General features: G+C 48.2%; 1 protein-coding gene across 1 annotated transcript in view; it reads right to left on the bottom strand.

Annotated features, from left to right (window-relative positions):
- Positions 1-5,795: 5,795 nt before the first annotated feature.
- Positions 5,796-27,233, bottom strand: part of LOC129384471 (uncharacterized) — a 32,128-nt gene continuing 10,690 nt past the window's right edge. Inside the window, exons 2-4 of the mRNA XM_055069939.1 lie at positions 24,918-25,081; positions 23,945-24,044; positions 5,796-8,135 (exon numbers count right to left, since the gene is read on the bottom strand). Coding sequence (XP_054925914.1) covers positions 6,097-8,135; positions 23,945-24,044; positions 24,918-25,081 — 2,303 coding nt within the window. The 3' untranslated portion in view covers positions 5,796-6,096. The remainder of the gene's footprint in view (positions 8,136-23,944; positions 24,045-24,917; positions 25,082-27,233) is intronic.

Genomic DNA, 27,233 nt, shown 5'->3' on the forward strand with positions numbered 1-27,233 from the left:
GACCATGTTGACTTGCACGATTGTAACTGATTATTATCAAGTGCACGAGAGTATATATACCTATTTTGTAATAAACACCAGTTGGAAGAAGTTAGCGCTTGTTCTTGTCGCCTTTTTAGTTTCCCGTCTCTACTCTTGCGCTAGTCACTTCAGCATGGAATACCAACTAGTCCGGTCTCACACACTGCTTTTATCTTTACCGCTAACGCATATAATTATTCAATTGATTGAAACTGGAATTTCCCCCTCCGATCTTAAGCTTGGCCGCGTACGCCCAATACACAAGGGTGGCGCCATTCATGACATGTGCAATTCAATGTCGATTTCGGTGCTGCCCGTGCTATCTGGTCTTTGAAAATGTTATTAACACGCGTCTCGTGAATTTGATAACTCCACGTAATAAATTACGCGCAGTACGGTCTTAAGAAAAATAAGGCTACTGAGCTCGATTTATTACAAGTTAAAGTAAAATAATGAATTACATTGAAATGAACTTTACAATGTTGGTCTCTTCATTGACCTTAGGAAAGCGTCTGTTTGTGTTATTCATTGTATTTTATTATTCTAACTTCGCAATTACGGCATTCGTGGTATGGCCTTAGGTCTTTCAGAAAGTTATCTTTCTCACAGAAAGCAGGGTATCAAAATTAGTGACGTTATATCCCTCACTACTATGGTAGAACAAGAAGTGCGCCAGAGGTCGATTCTAGGGCCCTTGTTATTTATGCTCTATGTATCGCGGAATCAAAACCCAGCCACGGCGGTCGCATTTCGATGCGGGCGAAATGCGAAAACACCCGAAAACACCTTAGCCTTAGGTGCACGTTAAAGAGCTCCAAGTGGTCCAAATTATTCCGTAGTCCCCCACTACTGCGTACTTCATAATCGGATCGTGCTTATGGCACGTAAAACCCCAATTTAATACTCTATGTATGTAAACGATATATTTGACATCTCTAGCTCAACCGAGGTTAGTAATGTAGGCCGATGATCCCAATACATTCTTTTCTGCGCGCACAATTATTGACCTTCAGAACACGATGACTGCATAATGCAACTCGATAGTTGGCTTCATGTAAACAGATTAGCGTTGAGCCTACAAAAAGCTAACTACGTCTTATTTAAACTACTAACAAACCATGTGACATTGAACTTGCACTGACGTTCCAGGACACCGACCTAGAACGCGTAAAATGCCAAACATTTTTTAGGTGTGTCGTTTGAAGAACGTATGTTCTGGAACGCACACATAAACAAACTCACAACTAAGCAGAACAGACGGTTTATTATTCATATTGTCAGATCTAGTTCGTCTACGTCGAAACAAGGCGATATGTTATGTCCACTTCTACTGTCGTTTATTCTATTGCACACTAGTTCGGCGTTCTCTCTCTCTCTCTCTGTACCTCTCTGTACGGACGTGGGAGCGGCCCGCATCAGTCCCAGACTGATCCCTCAGGACCTAAATAAAGTTCTTCATATCATACTAGTTCGGCGCACTACAACGAATTATAACAAATTAACGGTATTTAAAATTAAATTATCGGGTTTTACGTGCCAAAACCACTTTCTGATTATGAGGCACGCCGTAGTGGAGGACTCCGGAAATTTTGACCACCTGGGGTTCTTTAACGCGCACCTAAATCTAAGTACACGGGTGTTTTCGCATTTCGCCCCCCATCGAAATGCGGCCGCCATGGCCGGGATTCGATCCCGCGACTTCGTACTCAGCAGCCTAACACCATAGCCACTGAGCAACCACGGCGGGTAAATTAGCGGTATTGCAAAAGGAAGTACTGCGGATTTTTGAGAAATATTATGCCGATCCTAAAGATGTACCGACTAATCCTTTATCAAACGCAATATTCTGAAAGCAAGTAAATTATATGACAATCTCCTGCTGCACATACATAAACACAACGTGTTACATACAGAAGACACAACGTCAGCTTGTTATGTACTACGTAACGAACGGACACCATCACCACAAACACGTACGAATTATGGAAGGGCTGTCCTCGCCTTTCAAATACACTCACTAACAAATCGTGACTTCACCAATAAGCTTCAACAATCCACTTCATAAATTCAAGCCGCAAGTAAGATTTTTTTTGTTCAATGAGTGAAGAACCCTTATAAAAGAAGTGCGTTTTTATGACTGTATAATTGCATAATTACTTTTGACATTGCTATGTTTTGAATTAGCATGAAAATACGCTTATAATTACCATAATTGTATTTGTTTTTATCTTGTACTGTATATATATTTTCACCATTTCAAAATACGCAGTGATTTTCAAAATGCAGTGATGTAAAGTATTTCCCGTTTTTGTTCTGCGATTGTATCACTATTGATTTCTGTCTGTAGGGCCTTAGGTCTCCTAAGTTGTCTAGGACAACTTTCTTGCCTGGAGGACGCTCACCTTTTGCGGATCAAATAAAGTGGTTTGTAAAGAACCAGTGGAACGAAAGAGCGACTGCGAGAGCTGTACTGGTTGCCACGGCTAGACTAACATGTTGAATAGCCTGCACGAAACTATTGTTTCGCAGTCCTGTGACAATTCAGCTAACTGCAGCGCCGCTGCTACCGGTAGCTTTTCCAGAAACATCTTGGCAGAACATTCCTGTCGACATTATTGGACTTGTTGATCAAACTCTCATTGACTCGTTCGTTATGCGGTGACACTTATCATCTCAGCAAGTAGCCAGTGATCGGAGGTCACTTTTTCACGACAACTTTCTACTGCAACAGCCAAGAACTTCCTGGAACAAGTGTTTTCTCGTGAGGGCTACCTCAGTGAGACAGCTTCCAACCATCAGCCGCAGTTTGCCCGGCAGGAACCTGAAGCATTCTTTCAGGTGTGTGGTATACGGCATTGTTTCTCTTCTGTCAACAATCCACAGGCGAGCGGTCTCGTCGAAATGCTAAGCAGAGCCCTGAAGTCTCACGTGCAGACGGCAGTGTATGAGCAGCGTGACATTCGCGCCGCCGTCACAGACTACTGGGCGTCTGCCGCTGCGTTCCTCACGCTACGACGGGAGTTGCACCCATAGCCTTGCTGCATGCACAACTACCACGCGCGCGACTTGCCACTACCACGCGCGCGACACTGTCAGCCTGCTGGATGATCCCTTCGGCGAAAGCTCTGCACAAGCGACGAAACTGCTGCGCCAGCGTGTCAAGCAGAAACAAGCTTCTTCAAAGCGGTACACGGACCAACGTCCTGGAGCACGAACAAAACAATTTGCCGTCGGTGACTACGTCCGTGTAAGGAAGTCAGGAGTCCAAGCCAAGATTTGCTCACAGTTTTGGGATCACAAGAGGATTATCGAGCAGCGACGAGCAGCTTCATTTCTTTTGGAAGATGGAGGAGTATGGAACACCTCCAACTTTCAAGCAGTGGACCCAGAAGCTGCGGAGAAGTTAACCAACCGTCCTAGAGTGGACGCTACCGCAACTCGACACACAATCTCTCAAGTTAGGTGCGTTGCCTCCAGCCGAGCAGCATGCTGCCTCTCCATCTACGTCGCGGAAAGAAGAAACGTCGCAAGCACACAGCAGCGAACCATCCGGCCGCAGCATCAAAACAGCGCCCGACTTGTGCCAGCTCCACGGAAGAGTACTCAAGTGAAAAAGAACTCCGATAAAGTTTTAACAGCCGTGGAAATGTCATATAGTGAAGAAGATGAAGTAGTGCCCACGGAGAGTGAGGCCACGAGAGCACATCAAAGAACATGATGTTCATCGGTAAATTACGTTTCCGCATCGTTCTTCTTTGAGCTCCTTTAATACAACATTAACGCACGAAAAACGAGGACAAGATGTGTGTCCCCTTCACTTCTTTTGTCTTCGCTTTTCATGCGCTACGTACACGCAGTCTGCGATCGCGCTCTATGCAAGTTTACTGAATGGCACTGTTCGTGTTGTGGTCGAGAATAGCGGGTCATGGAAGAGTCGGCTTCCACTTTCCGGCTCTTCCATGTCCAGAAAAGTGAGTGTTTTAATAATAATTTCCTGCGATATCATAGCAAGAACATCAGCGTACACACTTCTGTAGTATAGTACCAGCTACGAACACCTCAGGCAACGCCAGCTACTCGACGTATGTTCATGGTGTCCTGGCTCTGAGAGCGGGACCAATCCGAAAACTGCACCGCTGCGTCTGTTTTTCCTCTATATGCAATTATAAGAAAATCTATGCATTGTTGCACCATTTAGACACTGCGCGCAGAGATATAGTATGGACATTTTCAATATTTCGGGAAGAGTTTGCATCCTAACATTTTTATACAGAAAGCTGCAGATGAACTAAAATACCTTACAGGAGCAACGATTTTACATAGTTTTCAGTGAACTCGCAATTGAAGATGGAAAGCTGTAACACGTCAGTGATTTTTCTCTTGTAAACAAACATGCCAGGCGCACAAGGTAGCACAGGCAAGATTCCAGCCGAAATATCCGCACAAGGCGCCACGCCAACGATAACAGATGCTGCAGCCACGTGACTATAGAAAACTGTGGAATCTCGGTAGCGCTCCCAGCACAAACGTCAGGGAGCCATCGGGAATAGGAGCATGGAAGAGAGAAAGGCTTTGAACTAGAGCGGCAGTGTGACAAAGATACGAGGCGAATGCGTTCCACTTCTATATTTCCATCATCCCAATTTAAAGCGCATCGCCGAAGTCATCTTGAAAGCACTTAGGAGAAGCCACTAATTTTTGCCATACTTCACATGTTTCCTTAATGAAAACTAATCTCGACTTGCCTGTCCTGTTATTTCGCCGTAAATGTTCCCGCTTATGTCTGCTCCAGAAGTGTTATTATACTCTTTTAACTCGGAAAGATTTACTCCTATGACGCCGGCCTAGATTTCTTCAGTGATCATGAAGTCGATATTGCCACGTGAGCGTCGCACTAACGCATATACCTTGACTTTTTTCATCCACCTGAGCCCTTTATAATTACTTTTTGGTAATTTGTTTTGCGATAATTTTATAACTCCACTCCTCCGAGCGATGCCTTCGTGCCCCGAGAGAGTGAAAATAAGTACTGCAATGTATTACAATATCGAGCGTGGGCTTTGAAACTTGGAAGTCTCTTCGTTCTCTTCCGCCTACTTGGCGCTGCAGTAAACGGAAAGGCGTCACTTTAATTCTTAAACTCTCCAAGACGACGTTCGAAAACTGAGTGGCCTATAGTAACAAAACACTCGGGCAAAGAACTGGTTAGTGGAGCTCACGAGATCATCTCAATTTGCCTTTTTAGCAGGGAATACCTAGGTACTAGACTAGATGCGCGAATACTACGGTCGCTATTAACCTAAAAGTACTGATTACTATACTAGACATAACGAATGCATTGGTGGGTTATACTATCTTATTCAGATTCATTTCAGACTCACTTGTCCCGTGGTGACTGAAAATACTCTAATGGCACGTCATTATCGCGTACTTTTGTTAGTGCTAGCTATTCATAACTGTTCTGTCACAAGATTTGATCCGTCAGTTCGACCCACAGTTTCGGACTTCGGGCAAACACGAAGTACATAACTTGATCGTCTGATATGACATCCTTCCTTACCGAGATGTATATATAATGACTTTCGTCACTTCTCAAAGTCGACGTATGTAATGAAAACAATGACCATAAGCATATATTATCGCAGTAAGGAATTGGTATAAGTAGCCACAGAAAAAACGTATTAGAAGCAGCATGCAAACTCATTTCCTTAACGCACTAGAGGAAATATATGTAATACTACAGTTAAGCCATATCAGATAACGAAAGACAGAAATGCCATATCAGTTGTATTAGAGCAATTCTTACAAAGCAGGAAAAATAGATGATGACAGAAATTCACTGCACACAGACATCGTAACATCCGGCTAAGAACTAGCGCTCAACAGAGGTTCCTGCATAACCGCAGGTGCTTTGCAAAATTGCGGTGCTCCACAGCGCGATCCTCACTCACCACTGTAAAGTATATCGCTAACAAAATCAGTCCGGCGAGAATCTGGGTGCGTCGAGAACGGCTATAGCCAGGTTCGGCCTCGTACATTCACATCACTGCCATTATTAGGCAATTATTGTGCCTTCTACGATAAGGGGGCGCATTGTGCCCCCTTGTCGACTGTACATCCGAAGGCCTCGTAGAACTCGGGCGTGCTGAGGACGGGCACGAGGCAGGCGAGTCGCGACTCGCCGGTGTCGTTCTGCGCGCTGTCGCCGCACGACAGCAGACAGAACCTGCGGAAGAAAGTGCGCTGCGCCTTTCCAAGCACGTCGCCGAAGTTGCTCGCGTAGGGGTCGTAGCCGTAGTAGTGGTCCCTGACCGCCCTGTGGGCGACCTTGACCGAATACGCCAGGATGAACAGCTCGAGCAGCCGGCTCTCCGGCAGCGCGTCGAACTGCGAGGCGATCGCAGTCGGTTTCGACTCCCTCATGCAGCGACCGAAGGCGCCCACGTGCTGGTCGTACCAGTCACGGAGGTCGCTCTCGGACGGCTCGTTAGCGTGGAACACTTGCGTGGCCAATAGAACGCCCACGGTGCCCACGTTGAACTCCCTGGGAACTTGGCCCGAATACAGGACTGGCGGGCGTCGCAGGGACGCGGGAAGGAAGACCTCGTTCAGCAGCCGCGAGTAGACGACGTCGTTGGTGACCTCGTGGCGGCCGAAGGTCGCCTGTTCCACGGAAGGCGGGTCGTTGAGGCGTCTTAGGGCTTCGCGTGTCTTCAGGGCGGCGTGCATCCGGGGAAAGGCGGCAGGCGAGGAGTCGACGGCTTCGTGCCAGCCCGACTCGTTGGGCCACGCGCTGACCGTGGTCTTTTGGACGCGCAGGTTGACGCTGCCGAGGAAGGAGGCCGCTTTCTTCTCGTCGCCTTCGCTTATGCCCAACGTCAGGGGGTGCTTAGCGAATACGTCCCGAATGCTGACGAAAACGGTACCAGCTCTCGATGGGTCCGATTTCGTAGTGGCCGTCAAGTTGTGGAAGACGTTTGACACCAACGGCGGTAAAATTTCCTGCGCCATTCGTAAACACGTTCTTGTCACTTGGCTCAATGGAACGATGTAAAAGCGCCCAACCTCCATTGCAACGTGGAGCAAGATGTAAATGACTCCCAAGTCTGTCTTCTTGCGGAGTTCATCTGCGGCCTTTTTCATCCTGTCCGCCTGGGAAACGAGCACGAGTGACGCCTCCTTCAGCTGCGAGTTTTCCGGCAAGAGGGAGTTGACGAAATGTAGCCAGTCACGGCCACCGATGTACTGCGTCATGAACTCGTCCTTCGAATCGCCGCTCATTTCTTCGTCCCTCGCGTAGCTGCTTTCCGACGAGAGAGTCTCGTCGAATTTCAGCAGGCGCAGCACGGTGTCGTTGGCGTCGAGCTGCCGAACGTTCGGGGTGTTTGCGAACGCGCGATCGAAAAGCCGCGCCACGAACTCGCGCCCCGTCGCGCCGTCGGTCGGCTGGGCCAGCTTCTCGCTGAACGATTTCCCGCGCGACACGTGCAGGGCCAAGTCGCCCAGGTAAGTGACGACGCTCGCGGTGAACAGGGTGGAGATCCCTTTTCGAAGCGACAGCCGGACAGCGCGTCGCAGGACGGACGCGGCGTCGGGGGTTCCCAGGATGTCCGCCTCGTCGGCGATGGCCTCCGCGAGAGGCGCGTCGGCGAGAGGCTTGGACGAAGTGGTGAACGCGTAGCAAGAGTGAAACGTGGTCGCCAGTTGCGCGAGGCCCGGGTGCTTTCCCTGGTCCTTGCTCTTGCGGCTACGCAGAACCCGCTGAACAGATATGAGCATGTCGTCGAGCGCCCGCGCCGTCATGTCGGCGCCGCCGAAGGTCTTGTCGCCCGCTTTGCCGCACACGTGTAGGTAGAAGTCGTCGCACGGGCTGACGTGAGGGTCCACGAGCGATATCATGTCTTCGACGGCCAACTTGCACTCGACGCTGGAGCAGTGCTCTATTACGTGCTTCCGAGAGTGCAGCACGTAAACAGCGAGGAAAACGCCAAGCGACACGGCCGCCACGATGGCGAAGACGATGAGCACACTCGTTCGCCACCCGAGCCTGCGGTCGCATGACGAGCTCTTGGTGAAATTGTTGGGCGTGATCGCTTGAAGGGTTGTTGCGCCAACTGCGACGGGAGAAGCGGCACGTTCCGGATGAGTAGACTCCATGACAATAAAAAAAGAGAAAAAAATAGGACATCCTTCGCAGAATCTTTTTGACGGGTCAAATGATTCGATTTGACAGACTCCTCTAACGGGAAAGTTTAGGAATAATGCTACACTGCTTTTTACACCTATAAATCAATCAATACAATGTCAGTTAAAACCCGACTTAAGGAAATTTACTTTAGGCGGGTGGAACCTATTTTGTACGGGTTTGCGATTATCAGAATCATTGAAATGAAGAATCAAATGTTGCCTTATTCTATTTGGTCCTTAGGTCGAATAATCATTATTCGCAAATGCGAATATTTTTCGAAAAGCTTTCCAATAGTTATTGCCAGCTCTTCCCGATTACTCATGAAACTGAAGAGGTGGGGGGGGGGGGGGGGCTGAATCAGGTAGGCTGTACCAGGGATGCAGCCGCAGTGAGGCAATTGAAAAGTCTTTTGTGTGCTGCAGACGGCGTGTGGGTACAGAAATAGGGGACACCAAATAAAGCCACAGGTTACATTTATCCATGCATTAAAAGGTTTACTTGCCTAGCTTAATCTCTTACAGCTAGTGGGCGCCTCACGGTCCAATTTTGCAATCGTGCCTACTTGTAGTGGGGCCCTTTGTTTTGAAGAGGGTGTGTGGACACTAAGGTAAAGAAATGAATCCACTACTGGTGGCGCCCAGCACGGTCGCGCGCCACTCGAGCCTGCCGCATTCGTGGGTCATTGGGGCTCCTGCACCTGCCTTACACTCTCACATAGAGGTACACACCCTTCGGGGTGTATATCTGCCACACAACGATAATCGTCATCTGCCTTCCTTGCGTTTCCTTTCTTGAAACGCCACGCCAGCTACTTTTCTGTCGGGAATGCTATGTCATACTGATAACGCACATGCCGTTCGTTACTGGGAAGTACCGGGCTCGCAGCGTTCAAGAAAGGAAATGCGGAAAAGGCAGATGGCATTTATTGCTGTGTGTCAAGATACAACCCAAAGGACGTAAGTTTGTTTTAGAGTGCAATTTACTGCGCTTGCTGTCCCTATGAAGACGGACACATTCCAACATGATCAAAGGGGTTGGCGATCACTCGGCCTTACGACTCAAGTCATGTAAAGCTATTTCTGCACCGTATATGTCGAACAAAGGGAAGGCATAGCCGAGGAATCGTTAAATCTCTGCCGCAAATTTTAACTGCTGATAAGCACAAGTATGAGTTCGATAAGTTATACCTGCTACGACATGGTGAGCTCTCTGAAACTTGACCATTCCAACTCGGGTGGACAAACGTATTGCCGAGCTATACGCCTCTCTGAAAGCCGGGCTCGAGGTTAAATTTATCTCCGATTGCGTCAGCCGTGGAGCGACAGCGGCGCCATCTGTGCACGCGACACAAGTACGATAGAGTAATGGCTCCTTTGCTCTACACAACGATACCACACTATAGGGCGCCATCGTGGCACGGTTGGAATGGCATAAGCGACAATGCTATAACATGTTGTCGTTGCGAGGTTTAAGCGAGCGACCTCCTCTGGCCAATTTTGAAGGCGTTTCACGCAAAAAAAATGATGCATATTTCATGCTTATCACAGTAGGCATGAAGAACGGGAAATTACATTACATGGCGCGCACGATAGCGATAATCTCATTCCATGGCGTTTCCACGAAAAAGGTGGCTTCCGAATGTATGGGACAACCTTAATTTTATGTATACCGCGACAGCCGAAAGCAAGGATGCGTGACTGGCATTGGTGAAGCAGAAAAAGTGCGACGGTGATTATGGTGATCGAGAGACAATGATTGGTGTTGCCACGGCTACTGATTTACCAGTATATAGGTATACGGATTCCTTTCAAATTGTTAGTGATTCATTGATGAAGCTCGAAATCTAATACTTTCTAGCGTGTTCGAAAATAGGACATTGGAACCTACTACTATTTCACAATTTTCTAGTTTTTCAACTGCTTTCTACCAAATCGACTACATTTTCAATCGATAACTGCTAATGCGCGATCACTTGGACTTCACACGAGCATACAACGATATGTGCCGGTCACTTGTGTTTCATTTGAGGCTAAAGGGACTGACAACCAATTTTCATGGTACTCACATTTTTTAGTGCAATGGAAAGGTTATCGGCCAGAGTGTTTAATCATGAAGTAGTAACGCGGAAAACGCCGTGGAACATTTTTTATCAGAATTTTTCGATCTACAGTGAGGATGAAGTCGCGCAGTAGAAGCATGCTGAAATGCGTAATAGGTGAGCGCGATAGCGATTATAGGCCGGCACTAATGCGGCCAATAGACAAAACAAGACAATAGACAAGTGCGGCCGTAGGTGTGGGAGAGCATTATTTTATCAAGTCGATGTTCCTGCGATTCATTTTTTTAAAAGTGTTAAAGTATTTCTGCGATAATAGATACGTGTTTTTGCGGTTTCTAGTCCAACTACTTTGGTATTTGAGCGGTCAAAACGAAACCAAGCGCATCGAAAACGAAACGACGCTTTCACGCGTGATACGCGGTTCCTGTTGCTGTAGCCAAGCGTGCGCTTGTGATTTCCGATGTCGTCTCTCGAAGACCTGAGCGAGCTGGAACAAAAAGATGTTATCTCGCATGCGTGTTCAGAATTTCGATCCTTACGAAAAAGTACCCGAACGCCATGCTTCGATGGACGAAAGCGGCCGCGGAAGCGACGAGTCCGACTTGCACGATAGAGCACCGTCCCCTCCACAAGCAGCGCGCCTTGAGAACGCCGATTGGTAAATGCTCACTCACACTAGGCCGACCCGACACCGATTTCGGTCTGCTGACTGTAGGCGACAGCGTTTTTTCCTTCGTGTCGGCACCTGTCTCACACTGCACCGACGCCGACAATCTGCTGACGGTCGGCGGAGAGCTCGGCGTCGACATAGTGTGATAGAGGCGCCGACACGAAGGTAAAAAGCGCACCCACTTATGGTACAACTGGTCGATGACATCTTGTGTCACAGGGAGAGTGTAGTATATCAGTTTCTGTTTGCCCTTACACGTCGATAGTGGCGCCAATGTCGTCACCTGTATACATACTATTGTATTGTATTGTATTGGGTTTTATGGCGCATAAGCAACTAAGGCTATCATGCGCCAAACACATGGTATAATTTATTTCGAAAATTGGGTATTCTCAGCGAAGGTCCTTGTCCGGACAAGGACTCTGAGGAGCCCAACAAACCAAATGAAGACCTCAGCCTTCTTCTCAGGACTGAGAAAATGGATGAGGTGCATCATAAGATGCGTGAGAAAACTGGGTAATAATTTTTAGAATTAGTAGTTCTGTGATATATTATATTTCGTTTAGGATCGCTGCGTCTTTCAAAAAAGTAAAAACAGATGAAGTTCCTACAAGTGGGTTATCTCCTAAAAGTAGACTGGGATGGAAGGGAATTCGCTCATTGTAAAATACAGTAAAATATTTTTTCCTTCGCCGTTCGAGTTGTGTGCACGAGAATAAGATGTGATTTACAGTGAGTTCATCTCCACATTTCTCACATAAGGGTTTGTCTTGTTTTGTCAAAAGAAAGTTATGTGTTAGGTGTGTGTGTCCGATGCGCAGGCGGCATAAAATTACTTCTACAAAACGTTCCTGATGCCTGCATGATCTCCATTCTCCCAGAATAGGTTTTACTAAATCTAGTTTGTTATTTTCTTCGCTATTCCATGTACACTGCCATTTTTCTTTAAGCTCGTTTTTTACTAACTTCATGCAATCTACATAGGGTATATTTACAGTACTGACATCCTTATGGCAGGCTTGAGCGGCGCACGCGTCAGCTCTCTCGTTGCCTCTAATTCCGTGATGGCTTGGTATCCAACAGAGCTTAATTTCGTGTCCTTGTGTTTGAGCAGTTATTATGTTATGAATTATATTCCCTATTAAAGGTTCCCTTACGTTTCTGGCTTTCAGTGCTGTGATTGCACTGAGCGAGTCCGTGTAGATAATGCTGTTTTGAATGTTCATCTCGACTATTTTTGATACAGCCACCGAAATGGCATGACATTCGGCTGAGAAAATGGACGCGCACTGAGGCAACCTGACTACCTTTTCCCATTTATCTTGCACTACAGCACTTCCGACGTAAAGTGATGATGATGATGTATGGGGTTTTTTGGCGCAAGGGCCAGATATGACCAAAGAGCGCCATACACATGGTGATCGGTTTTCCATGGATTGTTCGTGAAGTGAAGAAATGTACTTTGAATGGTGGATGTGGCATGGCTGTAAATAGGCCTAAAATCAGTCGCTCTGGATTGCGTAAAATAAATAAGTATTAAAACAATGACGATGACCAGAGATGTGAACTATGGAACTGTCATGTTACACGCGGATGATGAAACAAAACATGTAGTGAACGCAGCATTGATGTCTCACCAGGGCCCTTGAATGCAAGGGCTTGGAGACACGTGCTATGCTAATGTAACAAACGCAGCAGGAGCCTCTGCTAAGAGGCCGTACTACGTAACACTTGGTCTGATAATGTGCAATGTTTGAATGTCATTTAAATAATTTAAAACTGATGTGGTGTTGAATAACGGGTTCGAGCCGAGAAATTGTGCAGGATGTAATGGGATATGGTGTTGATACGCCAAGGGAAAGTGCTTTTTTCTCTCGCATTCTGTTTCCCTACATTCCACGAGGACGTGGATGACCGTTAGTCTCTTACCACATCTACCACATGTAGGAGGTTCCTCACCAGTCAGCAAGAAGTTGTGTGTACTGTATGTGTGCCCTATTCTTAGTCGACAGAACGCGACATCAGTCTCTCGTAATTTTGCTATAGATGGGGCGGTGCCTAAATGTGGCCTGATTAAATGAAGTTTATTCGAGGTTTGCGAGTCCCACAAGTGTTGCCAATAATCTCTTAGTTTTTTGCGAATAAAAGGTCTTAAATCTATGGCGGGGACACCTACGGAACAGTTCAAATCTTTTCTTGCTGTGGATGTGGCGATTTTGTCAGCGAGCACATTACCCTCAATGCCTCTGTGCCCTGGCACCCAGCATATAATGAGACGTTGATTACACCCATAGACAGCACACAAGAGCGTATAAAGGTCATTAATTACAGGGTTCTTGTGTTTTTTAAGCGATACTAACGCCTTAACAACGCTCAGAGAGTCGGTATATATAATTGACTTTCCTAGTTTTAATTGTTTTATGTGTTTTACAGCTGATAATAATGCATAGGCCTCCGCCGTAAAGATACTTGTCTGCGCATGCAAGATGCCAGAGTCGGAGAAGGACGGACCAACTGCTGCATAAGAGACGCCGGCTTGTGACTTAGATGCATCGCTGTAATACTCCGGGCAGCAATACTTCGACCGAAGTTCACGGAAGTGCATTCGAATGTGCATCTCAGAAGCATGCTTACTGACTTCAATAAATGACATGTCACATTCCGGGAGCTGCCACTGCCACGGCGGTGACAGCTTCGCTGGATGCATTAGATGGTGTTCCACAAGTGGGACAGACATTTCTTCACTAAGATTCCTTATACGGAGCGAGAAGGGCTGCCTGACTGTACGCCGATTATTAAAAAGTGTGGCACAGGAAACATCATTTACAATTGTGTAACAAGACGTAAAGTGATGTTTTAGAACCGTCAGTATAAAATTCTGTGTGTTCTTTGTACTTTTCGTCTAGCGCCAAAAATTCTTGTATTATATGTTCACGTGGAGTTTGCTTTTTATGAAATTGTGTCAGTGTGTAGTCACCTACACTGGGAAAGGTGTGCCAAGGTGGCAGTGGTTCGGGTCTCTGGGCAACATCAGGCAGTGTGTCTAGAATACCTAATTCCTGGCAAATTTCTTCAAATCGGAGAATAAGGGGTCTCGTCGCATTCGGTTTGTTGTTAAAAAGCTGCTTAGACGGGCACTTCGTAACTATGGAGTAGCAGATATGTTTTGGTAGTGAACGGGTTTTTAGGACATATGCACATGTGAGCATATCTTCTATCTGCGAGGGCTGGTTCGTTACATTCGACATATAGGCTGTTTATGGGTGATGTCCTGCATGCCCCACTTGCAAGGCGCAGACCTGAGTTATGAACTGGATCTAATTGCTTCAGGTAGGACGGTCGAGCTGAGTTGTATACTACACCCATAATCGAAGCAAGAGCGAACTATACTGTGGTAGATGTGTAAAAGGCAGGTCCTATCAGCCCCCCAGCGTTTATGTGAAAGCACCTTTAATATGTTTAATGATTGGGAGGTTTTCTTCTTCAGGTTCTTTATGTGTGGCAAGAAGGTCAGTTTTCTGTCAAAAGTTATGCCTAGAAATTTGTGTTCACTTTTTACCGGCAATTCCGCTTCGTTCAGGTATAGTATAGGATCTGTCTGTAGGCCACGTTTGAGTGAGAAAAGGATGGCCACTGTTTTCTGTGGGGAGAACCGGAAACCATTTCGGTCAGCCCACGTTGAAAGTTTATTTATTGTTAACTGCACTTGTCTTTCGCATGTTGCTATGTTTGAGGACGTGCAAGCTATCTGAAGATCGTCGACATAGATTGAATACATAATTGACCTTGAAATTATTTTACTGATTGAATTCATTTTAACAACAAAGAGGGTCGTGCTTAAAACACTCCCTTGGGGCACTCCATTTTCTTGAATGAAAATTCTCGACAGGGTTGAACCGAGGCGTACATGGAATGAACGGTTTGACAGGAAGTCTTTTAGGCAGTTCAGCATCCTGCCACGAATGCCAAGTTCAGCCAAATCGTGAAGAATTCCGCACCTCCAGGTTGTGTCATAAGCTTTCTCTAAATCGAAAAAAAACAGCAAGACATTGTTGTTTGTGTATAAAAGCTTCACGGACAGTATTTTCAAGACGAACCAGGTGGTCTGTTGTGGAGCATGCCTTTTTGAAACCGCACTGATGGACATCGAGAAGCTCACGGGCTTCTAGCACGAATGTTAATCTCATATTCACGACACTTTCACAGGATTTTGCGAGGCAGCTGGCGAATGCTATGGGCCTGTAACTACGGGGATAGGTTGGTGGTTTTTCGGGCTTTAAAAATGGAATGATGATGGCCTTCTTCCAGGCTTCGGGTAGTTTACCCGATACCCAAACCTTATTAAAAAAAAACTTAAGATTGCCTCCACGGCAGGTTCAGAGAGGTGGGACAGCATTTGATAGTGTATTCCGTCAGGGCCGAGTGCAGTCTGTTTACCAGCGGACAAGACTGTGTTGATTTCTTGAACTGTGAATAATTTATTATATGGTTCATTTGTATATCCACTTGTAGGGAGTCTGTTTCTCGGCTGTGTTTTTGTGCGTAAGAAATGATTCTGTGTAGTTTGATGGGCTGGTAACTGCCGAAAAATATTCACCTAAAATGTCTGCCTGTTCTTCGATGTTTGTCTGTAGAAGGGGAAGTGTGAAAGGGTAGTATTTACCATCTAGCTTTCGTACCTTCTCCCACATTTCTTTTGATGTGGTTGAGCTATTTATGGAAGTCACGTAATTTTGCCACGAAGTCTTTTCGGTTCTACGGCGGACATATCAGGCTTGTGCTCTTGCCTTTTTAAAGTCTATGAGGTTTTTCTGCTAGGGGTACCTTCGAAAGTTTCCCCATGCTTTGTTCTGTTTCTTTTTTGCTAATCTACATTCTTTTGTATACCAGGTTTTGTGGTTTTGTTTCACCACTCCAGAAGATGGAGGTATGGCCCGGAGCGCGGCAAAAATAATGTAGTTTGTGACAATTTCATTAAGTTCATCTATACCTAAATTATGTGGATCTATTTTTTCTAAGCTGGCATTTTCTTGAAACAGCGCCCAGTCGGCTAAATGGAGCTTCCAACGTCGTGGTTTTGTAGGAATGATTTGCGGAGATGATGTTAGGTTGATAAGGACAGGTAAATGATCGCTACCATACGGGTTGTCCAAGACATCCCATTTAAAAGCATTAAAAACAGAAGGCGATGTAAGAGACAAATCTATGCAGCTCCATTTTTCGGAGCTTGGAGAGCAGTATGTGTGTTTGCCCCTGTTGAGCAGGCATATATTACTGCAGAGAATAAAGTCTTCTAAAATACGGCCTCTAGTGTCCGTTTGTTCGCTTCCCCACAAATTGGAGTCAGCATTAAAATCGCCGACTAACAGATATGGCTCTGGTAATTGTTTTAAAAGGTCTTCTAAGTCACGGAGTGTTACTGTCAGGTGTGGTTGGATATATACGGAGCATACTGTAATTGTTTTAAAGTGTACTACAGATACTGCAACGGCTTCAAATGTAGTCTGAAGCTTGACTTCACGAGTAGCCACACTACTTTGAACAACTCTGGCAGTACCTCCAGAGAGCCTGTTTGCTTGCTCTCGGTCGTGACGAAAGACGTTGTATTTACTTAAAATATTTTTATGTTTTGATCCCAAGTTTGTCTCCTGGAGACACAAAACAACCGGATAATATATAGCAAGGATATCTTTTATATCACCGTAGTTTTTTAATATGACTCGACAGTTCCAGTGAATTAGGAACGCCATACCTAATAAATTTGACGGATGTGTTTCAAAACCTATGCTCCCGGTTTTGTGGGGCCCGTTATTGGAGTTTTTCCTCCCTTTTTGTAATCAAGGAATTTGCGCCGCCGCTGTGCGGAGGCGAGCTACTGCTTATATCCATCGCCTCCAGCGAGGTGATGGGTTTCCGCGAGGAACCCGCGGGGGTACGGATTTGTGGCTTCTCCCGATGGGGGAAGCCCTGCGGCCTACCAGCTCAGGGGCCAGCGAGCCTTTCTTGTGTGATAGTATGGCAGACTTGGCTGCACCTGTCATAGTTGTGGATGGCCCTGCCTGGGCAGTGGCCTGAAGTTGGAGTGGTGTGTCGCCACTCCCACTAACTTTGGTTGTGCCAGAGGCCGCCGTCAGGTGCACCTCCGGGATGTCAATGGTGCCGACACCGGACTGCCGTTCGGGTGGGGGACGGGGCAGGCACACATCAACAATGGTGTACTGTGTGCCCACTGTCACCAGACGCCGCTCGGCCCCCCGGCGCACAGCGTCAACATATGACCTGGATGTCTCTTGAGTGAACTTTTTCCTTGCCTCAGGGTAAGATATGTTTTCTCGTACTTTTAGATTGATTATTTGTTTTTCTTTTTTTGAATACTTCACAGGTTCGTGAGTACGCTGCATGTGGACCGTTGCAATTTGCACACTTTGTTTCACTTGCTTGGCAGTTGTCAGTATTGTGTTCGGTTTCACCACATTTGGCACAGGTCTCCTTGCCTCTACATGTTTTGCTGCCATGTCCATACCTTTGGCATTTGAAACATCTCCTAGGGTTAGGGATGTATGGGCGCACTGGGCACCTGATGATTGCAACCCGGACAGACTCGGGCAAGCGAGTGCTGCCGAATGTTAGCACGATGTGAGGTGGTGTTTTTTCTTCGCTGTTGCGCCTTATATTTATGCGGCGAAGGGACGTTACTCCTTGGTCTCGCAAATTCTCGAGGAGCTCATTTTCATTCTCTGTCATTAGCAGCCGCTCAGAAATTACTCCCTGAATGCTGTTCAGGCTTCTGTGAGGTGTTACAGTAATGTTAAGGTCAGCAAGTTTCTTTTGTGCTAGTAGTGCATCACTCTGCTTTTTGGATTTGACTTCTACAAGCAGATCTCCTGAGGACAGTTTTTTTGCTTCATATTCTTCGTCTATGTTAGCTACTTGCCATTTTTGTAGTACAAACACTGATAGAGTGGCCACTGGAGCGTTTTGCTCCACAGCGTGAACTACCAGGAACTGTGGAAAATTTTCAGCACATTTCTGAGTTGTAACTTTGATTCCTTCGGTGCGGTACCGTTTCCGGTTCCGATCGCTCTTTTTTAGAGGGGGAAATTGAGAATCCATGCGGCATGTATGGATTAAGGGTTCCTATTGTGTCACCTGTGTTTCACCCTTATAGACACAAGAAGGTCCCAGAACCCCCCACCTGGTAAACAGCCCGTCGGCCGGGGCTTGACCATGGCCCCGACCGCCACCGTTCATGGTTTCTACCCTTCACCTTACAACCTGTCGCCACGGTGCGGATTACAGCTTCGGTATGGTGGATAAGGGTCCGTGGTGGCGCCAAGCACCACCACCGTATATATACGTGCCTCCGAATAAAGAGGGGCTAGTTCCGTTGCGACCGTGACTGTCTTCGCGGTTCCTCTGCGGCTTCCGCCGAAATACAACCATGGCGACGAGGGTGCGACCTTTTCGATGGGCGTGACCGCGCCTGCAACTTTTCTACGCCATGAGCTGTATTGGGCTCGCTCCGCCGCCCCCCATTCCTAGCTGTTCCCTGGCCGCAATGGCACCGGATGTTCGAGAAGTTCCTGCTGGAATCGGGAGCATCCATACTTCAAGCCCGAACGTCGCAAGGCCCTGCTGATACACAGCCTCGGCGTTGAGGGTCAATGTGTCTTCTCCAGCCTACTGCTTACATCGGATGCCGCCCAGAGCGGTAAGTCAGCTGCCGGCGGTAAACGTAGTGATGATAGCGGGGACGCCGCTCAGCCTACCGTTTACGACGAAGCTGTCGAAACCTTAACGCAACATTTCACAATCCCAAGCAATGTCGTCGCAGAAAGCCACCGGTTTCGCCGTCGTATTCAACAACCGGGGGAGTCTGTACAGGAGTATGTTGCTGCACTACGTGCTCTCGCCGTAGCATGTTCGTATGTGTCTCTGGAAGACTTGCTTCGTGACCAGTTCGTGGAAGGGGTCGCGTCCCAGCACCTTCGCGAACGCCTTTCTTGAGGGCTCGACCCTCTCGTTCCCCCGAGCAGTCACATTAGCTTCACAAGTCGAACAGGCCAATGAGGACATTCGAGAATTTGCTTCCGGAAACGTGCAGCGCATATCAGGGCACTCTCACTTGGAGCTGTACGACCATAGAGGCACTGCAACCCGCCACCCTCCTTCGCGTAACGACGCATCCCTGCGTGCACCTCGTACTGATGCGTGCCTGCAGCACGACAGCCGCAAACTTGCCTCGTATCTGCGCCCATACAACTCATCCTCTCACTGCTATCGTTGTGGTTCGCGCCAGCACCGTGCCGGATCAGCCCGCTGCCCAGCCCAAGGTCAACGTTGTTATCATTGCGGTCTCACTGGTCACTTCAGCGCGGTATGCAACAAGAAGCGACGGGCCGTCGCGGTTCGTGAGCTTAGCGACCAGACATTGCCCGACAATGAAACTGACAATGAAGCTGTGAGCACCTATGTGCGATCGCGTCCAGCCGCACCGGAATTCTAGCCGCGGTAGCAGTTGGTCACGCGACTTTGACATTCCTTATAAACTCGGGAGTTCAGTCTCCTTTTAGCGTGTGATCTTGATAAACATTTTGCCGGGCAGCTGCTGCTGTCCGCGTCCCCTGTGAAGCCGTTAGATTATTCAAAAAAGCCTGTTCCAGTGCGAGGATGCTTTCTTTCGAAAGTCGCATACAAGGAACGCAAGACGTCCATTCTGTTTTACGTTGTCTCCCAAGGCATATAGCTTCTGGGTGTCGACGCCATTATGGCTCTTGACTTCCAGATTGATGGCTCGTCCCTCCGCTACCTTGAGACTACTACGTCAACTAACAGTGCTACCAACGTACAAGTTCCATTTCAGGAACCAGTTTCACCTGCACGGCTTCCAGCACAGTTGCGCAATGAATTTTCATGTCTTTTCGACTCCACCCTCGGCCTAGCCAGTGGGTTTGTACATCGTGTCAAAGTACGGCTCTCGATTCCGCCCGCTGTACCAAAACGTCGCCGCCTTCCTCTTTCACTCCGAGCTCCGGTATCTGAGGAACTTCGTCGGCTAGAGCAGTTGGGCGTGATAGAGCGCATTAACGTTTCAGAATGGGTGTCTCCGATTGTTGTTGTTCAAAAGGATAAGGGCATTCGTGTCTGTGTCGACTTACGAGAGCCTAATAAAGCTGTCGTGACGGATAGCTTCCCTCTTCCACACACCGAAGAACTCCTCCACAGTCACGATGGGGCAACGCATTTTTCGAATCTAGATCTCGCATCGGCCTACTACCAGGTTTTGCTCGATCCTGAAAGCTGTGACTTGACCGCTTTCATAACTCACGATGGCCTCTTCCGCTTCAAACGCGTGTGCTTCGGGTTGGCATCCGCCCGCGCTGCATTTCAACAAATGATGTCGAAAATCCTTCAAGGATGCTCTGGTGTTTTGTTCTATATCGACGTCATCATTGTTTTCGGGAAAAGCGAACAGGAACACTTGGCCAACCTGACCGCTGTACTGCGGGGCATTAAGGAAGCAGGGCTCAAGTTGAATGACAAGTGCGTATTTGGCGTACAGGAACTTTCCTTCTTGGGACACAGGATCACACCGCAAGGCATCTCCCCTTTGCCAGAGACAATTGCTTACAATATGTATACTCCAGCACCCACTGATAGTACTAGTCTACATGCGCTCTTTCCTCGTACTCATTCTGTATTATGCCGCGTTCGTTCCCAGGCTTGCTGACGTGGTAGAACCAATGCGAGCTCTTCTCCGGAACAACCAGCCATTAATATGGAATGATGCTGTATACGCCAGTTTCGCCCAGGTGAGGTTTCTGCTCTCTTCCAGCAAAGTTCAAGTGCATGTTTGATGCGTCCCTTCCGGTTGTAGTGTCCACTGACGCGTCCGACTGCGGACTGGGTGATATTCTCGAGCAGGTGGTTGGCTACAGGCAGCTAACTGTTGCCTTTGCTTCCCGCACACTTTCACCTGCAGAGAAGAAATACGGAGTTGGAGAGCGTGAGGTGCTGGCATGTGTTTGGGCCTGTGAGCATTCGTATGCATACTTGTGGGGACGGCATTCCACGTTGCGCACGGACCACCAAGCTTTGGTCTCGCTGCTCTCTTCTCAAAACACTGGGCGCCGCCCCCTTCGCATTGCACGCTGGTCGGAACGGCTGCTTCGCTACAATTATAGAGTATCGGAAGGGGTCTGAAAATCAGGTGGCGGAGGCCCTTTCCCACCTTCCAGTTCCGTCTCCGCAGGAAAATCTCATTTGATGAGGTTGTGTCCTTTGTTGAGTTACCGTGTCTCACCAAAGAGCAGTTTCAACAAGCCCTTCGTGAAGACTGCATGTTAGAACAAGTCAAGATCTATGTCGCCACATCTTCGCCAGCACGTAAGACGCTCTCGGGCGAACTTCAGCCTTTCTTCTTGGTACGTGAAGAACTGTCAGTCGTTGACAATACGATCCTGCACGGCGAACGAATCGTCGTTCCCTTAACTCTCTCACACCGCAGGTGATCGCTGCTGCCCATGAAGCTCACCCTGGTATAGTTCGAACAAAAGCTCGGCTACGAGAACGGTTCTGGTGGCCAGGCGTGGACAGTCAAGTGGAGCTTTCCATCCAGAACTGCAGCATATGCCAGATGGCTGACAAAAGTACCAAGACTGCTGCTACCCCCTTGTAGCCAGTACACCTGCCAGAGCATCCTGGCAGAAGCTATAGAGAGCCCCACATGACTGCAGATACGCCATTACGCTCATCGACTATTTTTCCAAATGGCCAGATGTTAAATTCTGCAGTGAAGTTTCATCCCGCACCGTCATAAACATTTTGCTTCACGTCTTCTCCCGTGAAGGCTATCCGGACGTAGTGGTCTGCGACAATGCGCCCCAGTTCTCATCTATGGAGTTCATTGAGTTCCTCAAAGATTGCGCCATCCGCCTTGTACACTCTTCCGTTTACTACCCCCAAGTGAACGGACTTGTCGAGCGGTTTAACCGGGTCTGCAAGAATTTTGTGCAGGTCGCCATGCTGGAACAGCGTCCGCTTCGCTAAGCAGTAACTGAATATTTGGGCATATATCGCTGCACGCCACACGCCGCTACGGGAGTTCCAGCGTCTGTTCTTCTACACGGACGGCGACTGAGAACACGCCTGGACGTTGTGGGTCACCCGTCACCAGCTTTCTTCAGTAATCATGTTTCCGAACTTCATCGTCTGCGCCAACTAGTTAAGAGCAAGCAAAACTACAGCAAAGAGTACACAGACCATCGCAGGGCCGCGAAGAAGACAAGTGTCTGTTGGTGATTACGTAAGAATTAAAAAAAAGCTGGAATATCGGTTAAGGGAGACCTCTCGTTTAGCCACCCGAGGACGGTAATCCGTCGGCACGTTCCATCAACGTTTCGGCTTGATGATGGACGAACCTGGAACGCGTCGAAGGTATCCAGGGTACCCGCAGCTTCAGCCACATGGAATCTGCAGCATAATGCCGTTTCCGAACCCGTGACTCCGTCGTTGGCACCTCAGCAACCCAACGATTACGCCTTAACAGCTCAACCAGAAGCCTTACCAGCTACGCCCACGCTACGAGCTCCAGCGCCAACTGTGTTGGATGACCGTGTGCTTCAACGTCGGGTCCAATCACCGAGGAACAGAAGGCCTCCAGATCGATACCGGGACCACATGTAGCTTGTGTGCTAGGTGCACACGGGTGCAGTGCCAGAGAACTTGAGTGCTGCATGAACTGTGTGCAGACGGTTGCGTGTCTCTGCGAGCGTTTATTTGTTTTCTTGTTGTTTTTTGGCATTGCTTGTCCTGGGCCGTGCTGTATAGTTATTCCATAGAGTATTATAGTGATGAACACGTGCCATGTGTGGTTGAAGATATCTGTAATTTTTTGTAAATACTGTATAGCAATACTAATTATTAGGTATCTTGTTCTTGTAAGGAGGGGAATATGTATATCAGTTTCTGTTTGCCCTTACTCGCAGCCAGTGGCGCCAGTGTCGTCCCCTGTATATGTACATGCCTCTGAATAAAGAGGGGCTAGTTCCGTTGCGGTCATGACTGTCTTCGTGGTTCCTCTGCGGCTTCCGCCGAAATACATCAGACCGTAAAACTCTGGTTACATTTGTAGACTCATGCTATACTCGCGCGCGTACAACAGCATGTGCGCCGCCATGCATGTGGGACGATGCGAGTGCCGCTCGTTAGCGTGGACTTTCTTTACTTCGTAATTGCTTTATTCTATGCGTATTGTCTAATAATATGCTAACTGCAATTTAAAGCAGTAATTATACCGTACTTAGTGACAGCAGACTTAAGTAAATTAATCTCTTTACTACATTTCCAAGTATCAAGATTTCACCGCCAGGCCTCGCCACTTACCGGTTTTTCTGACTTCTTTGCCAATTTAAAATTATATTTCCTGCTTAAATCCCGAACAGCGTGCTGGATTCTATCACTATAAATCATGGTCATTTCATTTCCATCAACGTCTCGCACAACACATTCCGGCCAGTTGTCAGTCCCTTTAAGCACAGTCTAAGATACAATGAACATTCCAGACTTCAGGTACCAGAAATCATCTGAGGCACTTACATCACTGCTTCCAAGGTTGGAAGATGGCATCTTTTTAATAGTTACGGTGTTCGCGATTCCCTGTGCGTCGAATCAACCCCAACGCAAACCGCTATTCTTAGAACGTGCCTGAACCCGAACCAAACCTAAATAAAGAAGAAAGTGATAACGGTTACCACCTCGCCACAACGGGGACTCAATAGGTAAGTCATCCGTCCAAATAGTCAACACGAACGCATGGTTTGTTCACGTCATGGAATCGTACCGACAAGCCCAGCTCTCCCTCATGATGAAGCCAGATCCAAATAGCGTCGCGATAAGAATTAGTATGGTCGTGTAATGTCTTTTTGGCATCACCTCTCTTAGGGTCTGTACGTACGTTGTGCACGATGCTTGGAATGCAAGCGGCAGTATAGTGTGTAGTACTTACAGCGGACTGATGACTTCCTCCTGGTTCCGGTGGCGGTGTTTTCGCTTGTCGGTAGGCAAGCCTCGGAGGTCTCTCCTAGTTCGGCGGCTGGCTTCGCGTCCTGCGCTGCCAATAAGCTCGCTGTCGGTTTTCCGCTGAACGCGGTGTGTTATGGCACGGGCTCCGCGTGCGCCTTTTCTTTGCCGCGCAGCGACTAAACGGCGTCCCATTAACGAGGTCGCAGATTCGATTCCCGGCCGCGTCTCGGTGGAGGCCAGAGCAAGGACGCCCGCGTGATCATTAGATTTAGCTGTCGACGTGGTGAAAGAACACCACGTGGTCACACTATTCCTGAGAAGGCATAGTATTACCGCTGAAAATATGACAAGTCAACACATAGATACGCAATAAAGTGGATGGGGGAAACGGCGTCGCGGTAGCTCAATTGGTTAGCATTGCGCGCCTAGTGCGAAGACGTGGGATCGTTCCCCACCTGCGGCAGGTCGTTTTTTCATCCACTTTCCTTTCCATTAATTTATAATTTCTGCAATTGAATTAGTAAGTACAAGTCATTTCCCCTATGTTGTCCTTGATGTCTTTGTTTGTTGGCTTCTCATGATATGAGCTATATTATATAGCCACACGTGGCAGACGATCCCATATTTACCCGTGCGACGCTCTACCTGAGCGGTCGAATCGAGCTAGTCGGTACGTCTGGGAACACGAAGTGCGCGAAAAATTAAATCATTGCGCGTTTGTGCGTTCCTCTCGGTCCAGTTTATAGCGTTCCGATAGTCCACCATCCAGACAGCGCGGCGGCCGTCCACGTCCTGGGGTGTTTGCGTGTGTTAAGATTCGCCCTGGCAGCTTTGGGGAGCGCCACTCGCTGCCACCGCCATGACAGTTAATTACCGCTGTGCTTTGCCTGGTTTTGTTGTCCGTCGGCTTCACACAGCTCGAGCTGGGGTGCCGTACACTTTAACCATCACTATACCTTGTTCGCGCAGGCAGGCGTTTGCAACGTCTCGACTGGCATGGACAAGGACAGCCTCCGGACCACGCGACGGAAGGCCGAGGAACGCCTGGTCGCCGCCGATGAAAAGCGCTCGCCCTCTTGCGGCCGCTGGCGCTCCGTCGACGCCGGAGTTTTCTCAGTGTCTGCAATAACGTGCCGACAAATGCAACGGATTATTTCAAAACGCAGCCATTTCCTTTCTTACGACAGCCATGCCCCGCGGTTCTCGCGATTGCATTTTTCGTTCGAGCGAATAGCTTTCCTCGACCCTTTCGCCGCCCTTTCTCGTGGTGGTCAAAGGGCGCGTGCTCTCCCGCAACCGGGTTGCTGGACGCATTCGTCGGCGCAACTACGCGCACGCGGTTTTCGAGCGACGAGCTTGGCCGTCGCGGAGGGCGCCTCGTCGACGCCAGTTTCTGCAGAAAACTTCGCTTGTCGCCCGCAACTCTGACTTACCTCGGTTGCCGCGCGATTGCGCAGCAACATGGTAGCAACCAGCACGCCTGCTTCGATCTGAAGCCGCTCTTGCTGCTTGCCCTCCGTCGCGACAGCAAGAAATAAGCAGGATGGTAGTCGCGTTCCATGCCGGCGTTCGTGCCGCTGGAGGCAACGCATATGATAAAGCGGTTCATATCTACAGCCACCTATACTTCCGATAGGCCGGTAGAAGGATGTGTTCTCAACGCAATGAAACGACAAACACTAGCTAAATATCCTCGCTGCAATAAATATATGCATTCAGGCCGATTATATTTTTAAACATCGACAGTCATCATCTCTGGTTTCTAGACAGTTCTCCTTTTCATGTTACGAATCATATGCCGTCGTCTTCTCAACCTTAGTATTATTTCTCTGTAATAATATAAGGTTTTTATTACGGCATTAGTACAGAGCGAAAATGAAATGAAGGTTCAAACGCTCTAAATCCCAGAAAACTAAACAAACAAATGTACAGAGCTACGTAAATAATTTAGTACGATCATTTATTTCTACGAACGAGTTTCGGTTTCGGCAGTAGCACGCGCCGTGACGCCATAATAGATTACTGAGGCTGTGGCGCACTAGCGCAGCTAGAAAAATATTCCTACAGCATCCTTCTCACGACGAACGTCAATGTTAATGCGATCAGCACTGAAGCCGTGTAGCAGTCCACCGTATTGCCGCCACTAAAACGCGTCACGTATGGGGCGCGCATGCAGCGGGTTCATCCTTCGCGCTTCCCACTGAACACGCTGCGCCATCTAACGGCGCCGCCGAGAAATCTGCGCGTGGAACCATGGCATCCGAGAGTGCACACGCTGGTAGGTTTCGCCCCGGCAGTCACATTCAGTGAACTCGATCCCAGAATTGTTGACTCGTTTGCTGCACATCCAGTAGCACATATACTCAATGAGCCAAGTTAGCGAGAGGTTGATTGAAGAGCGGCACATGGCCGGTGCATCACGGGGCAGCTCGCTTAAGCATTGCTGTGGAAGACGTTAACCGAAAAGCGGCGCATACGCAGTGCACTTGTGCACTTCGTATGTGCAAGCCTGCTGATGCGTCGGCTTGCTGTTCTCGACGAACCGTTGTGACGCGGTCTTCTTTCCACTCAAAATGAGAAAAACTTAAGGTGTATTTTTCGTTATTTCAGAGCGCCACATTCCCACTGGCACACGAGCGCTTCCCTAAATTGGCGTCAAAGACGTTCATTTAAGAGCGCCACACATTTACTGGCAGCTACCCAGTACTCCAAGTAGCCGTCAAAGCGCTTTTCAAACAGCAGTACCTGCCCAATGCCGCATCTACAGTGACCCACGTCGGTATGAAAAAGGTTCGCTGAAGAGCGACACAGCGATACTCACTGACCTAAGTTTGCCCGATAGTTAGTTTCGAACCCGGTTGCCTCAGCACAGCAGCCCGATGACCTCCCCATTCGATCACTGACTACCCAGCGACTCAGCTGGACGGGAAAATGGTTAGACACAAACACACAAACAAATACATGGGTAGCCTCAGAAAAGTGTGTGAAACACGCAAAAAGTGCTAATGCATTAAAAATTAAACAACTTGAGAATAAATAGGCGCCAGCACGCATTTTGCATCTCGTAGACCTTGGCCATCATTTCTAATCCTGTAAGTGATCACATAGCAGCGAAACATCATTTTTTGCACGCCTCACACAAGCCGCAGCAACCGTACCCGAACACCTGCTGAAAGCCTCCCCGACGAACGAGAAGCCCTTAGAAGCCCTACGTTGCAAGCGCCGTGGCGCGGAGAGAGAGCCGGCCACGCCCACCGCTGAGCTTACGCTCT

The sequence above is a fragment of the Dermacentor andersoni genome, chromosome 9 (genome assembly GCF_023375885.2).
Source record: "Dermacentor andersoni chromosome 9, qqDerAnde1_hic_scaffold, whole genome shotgun sequence".
Lineage (NCBI taxonomy): Eukaryota > Metazoa > Arthropoda > Arachnida > Ixodida > Ixodidae > Dermacentor > Dermacentor andersoni.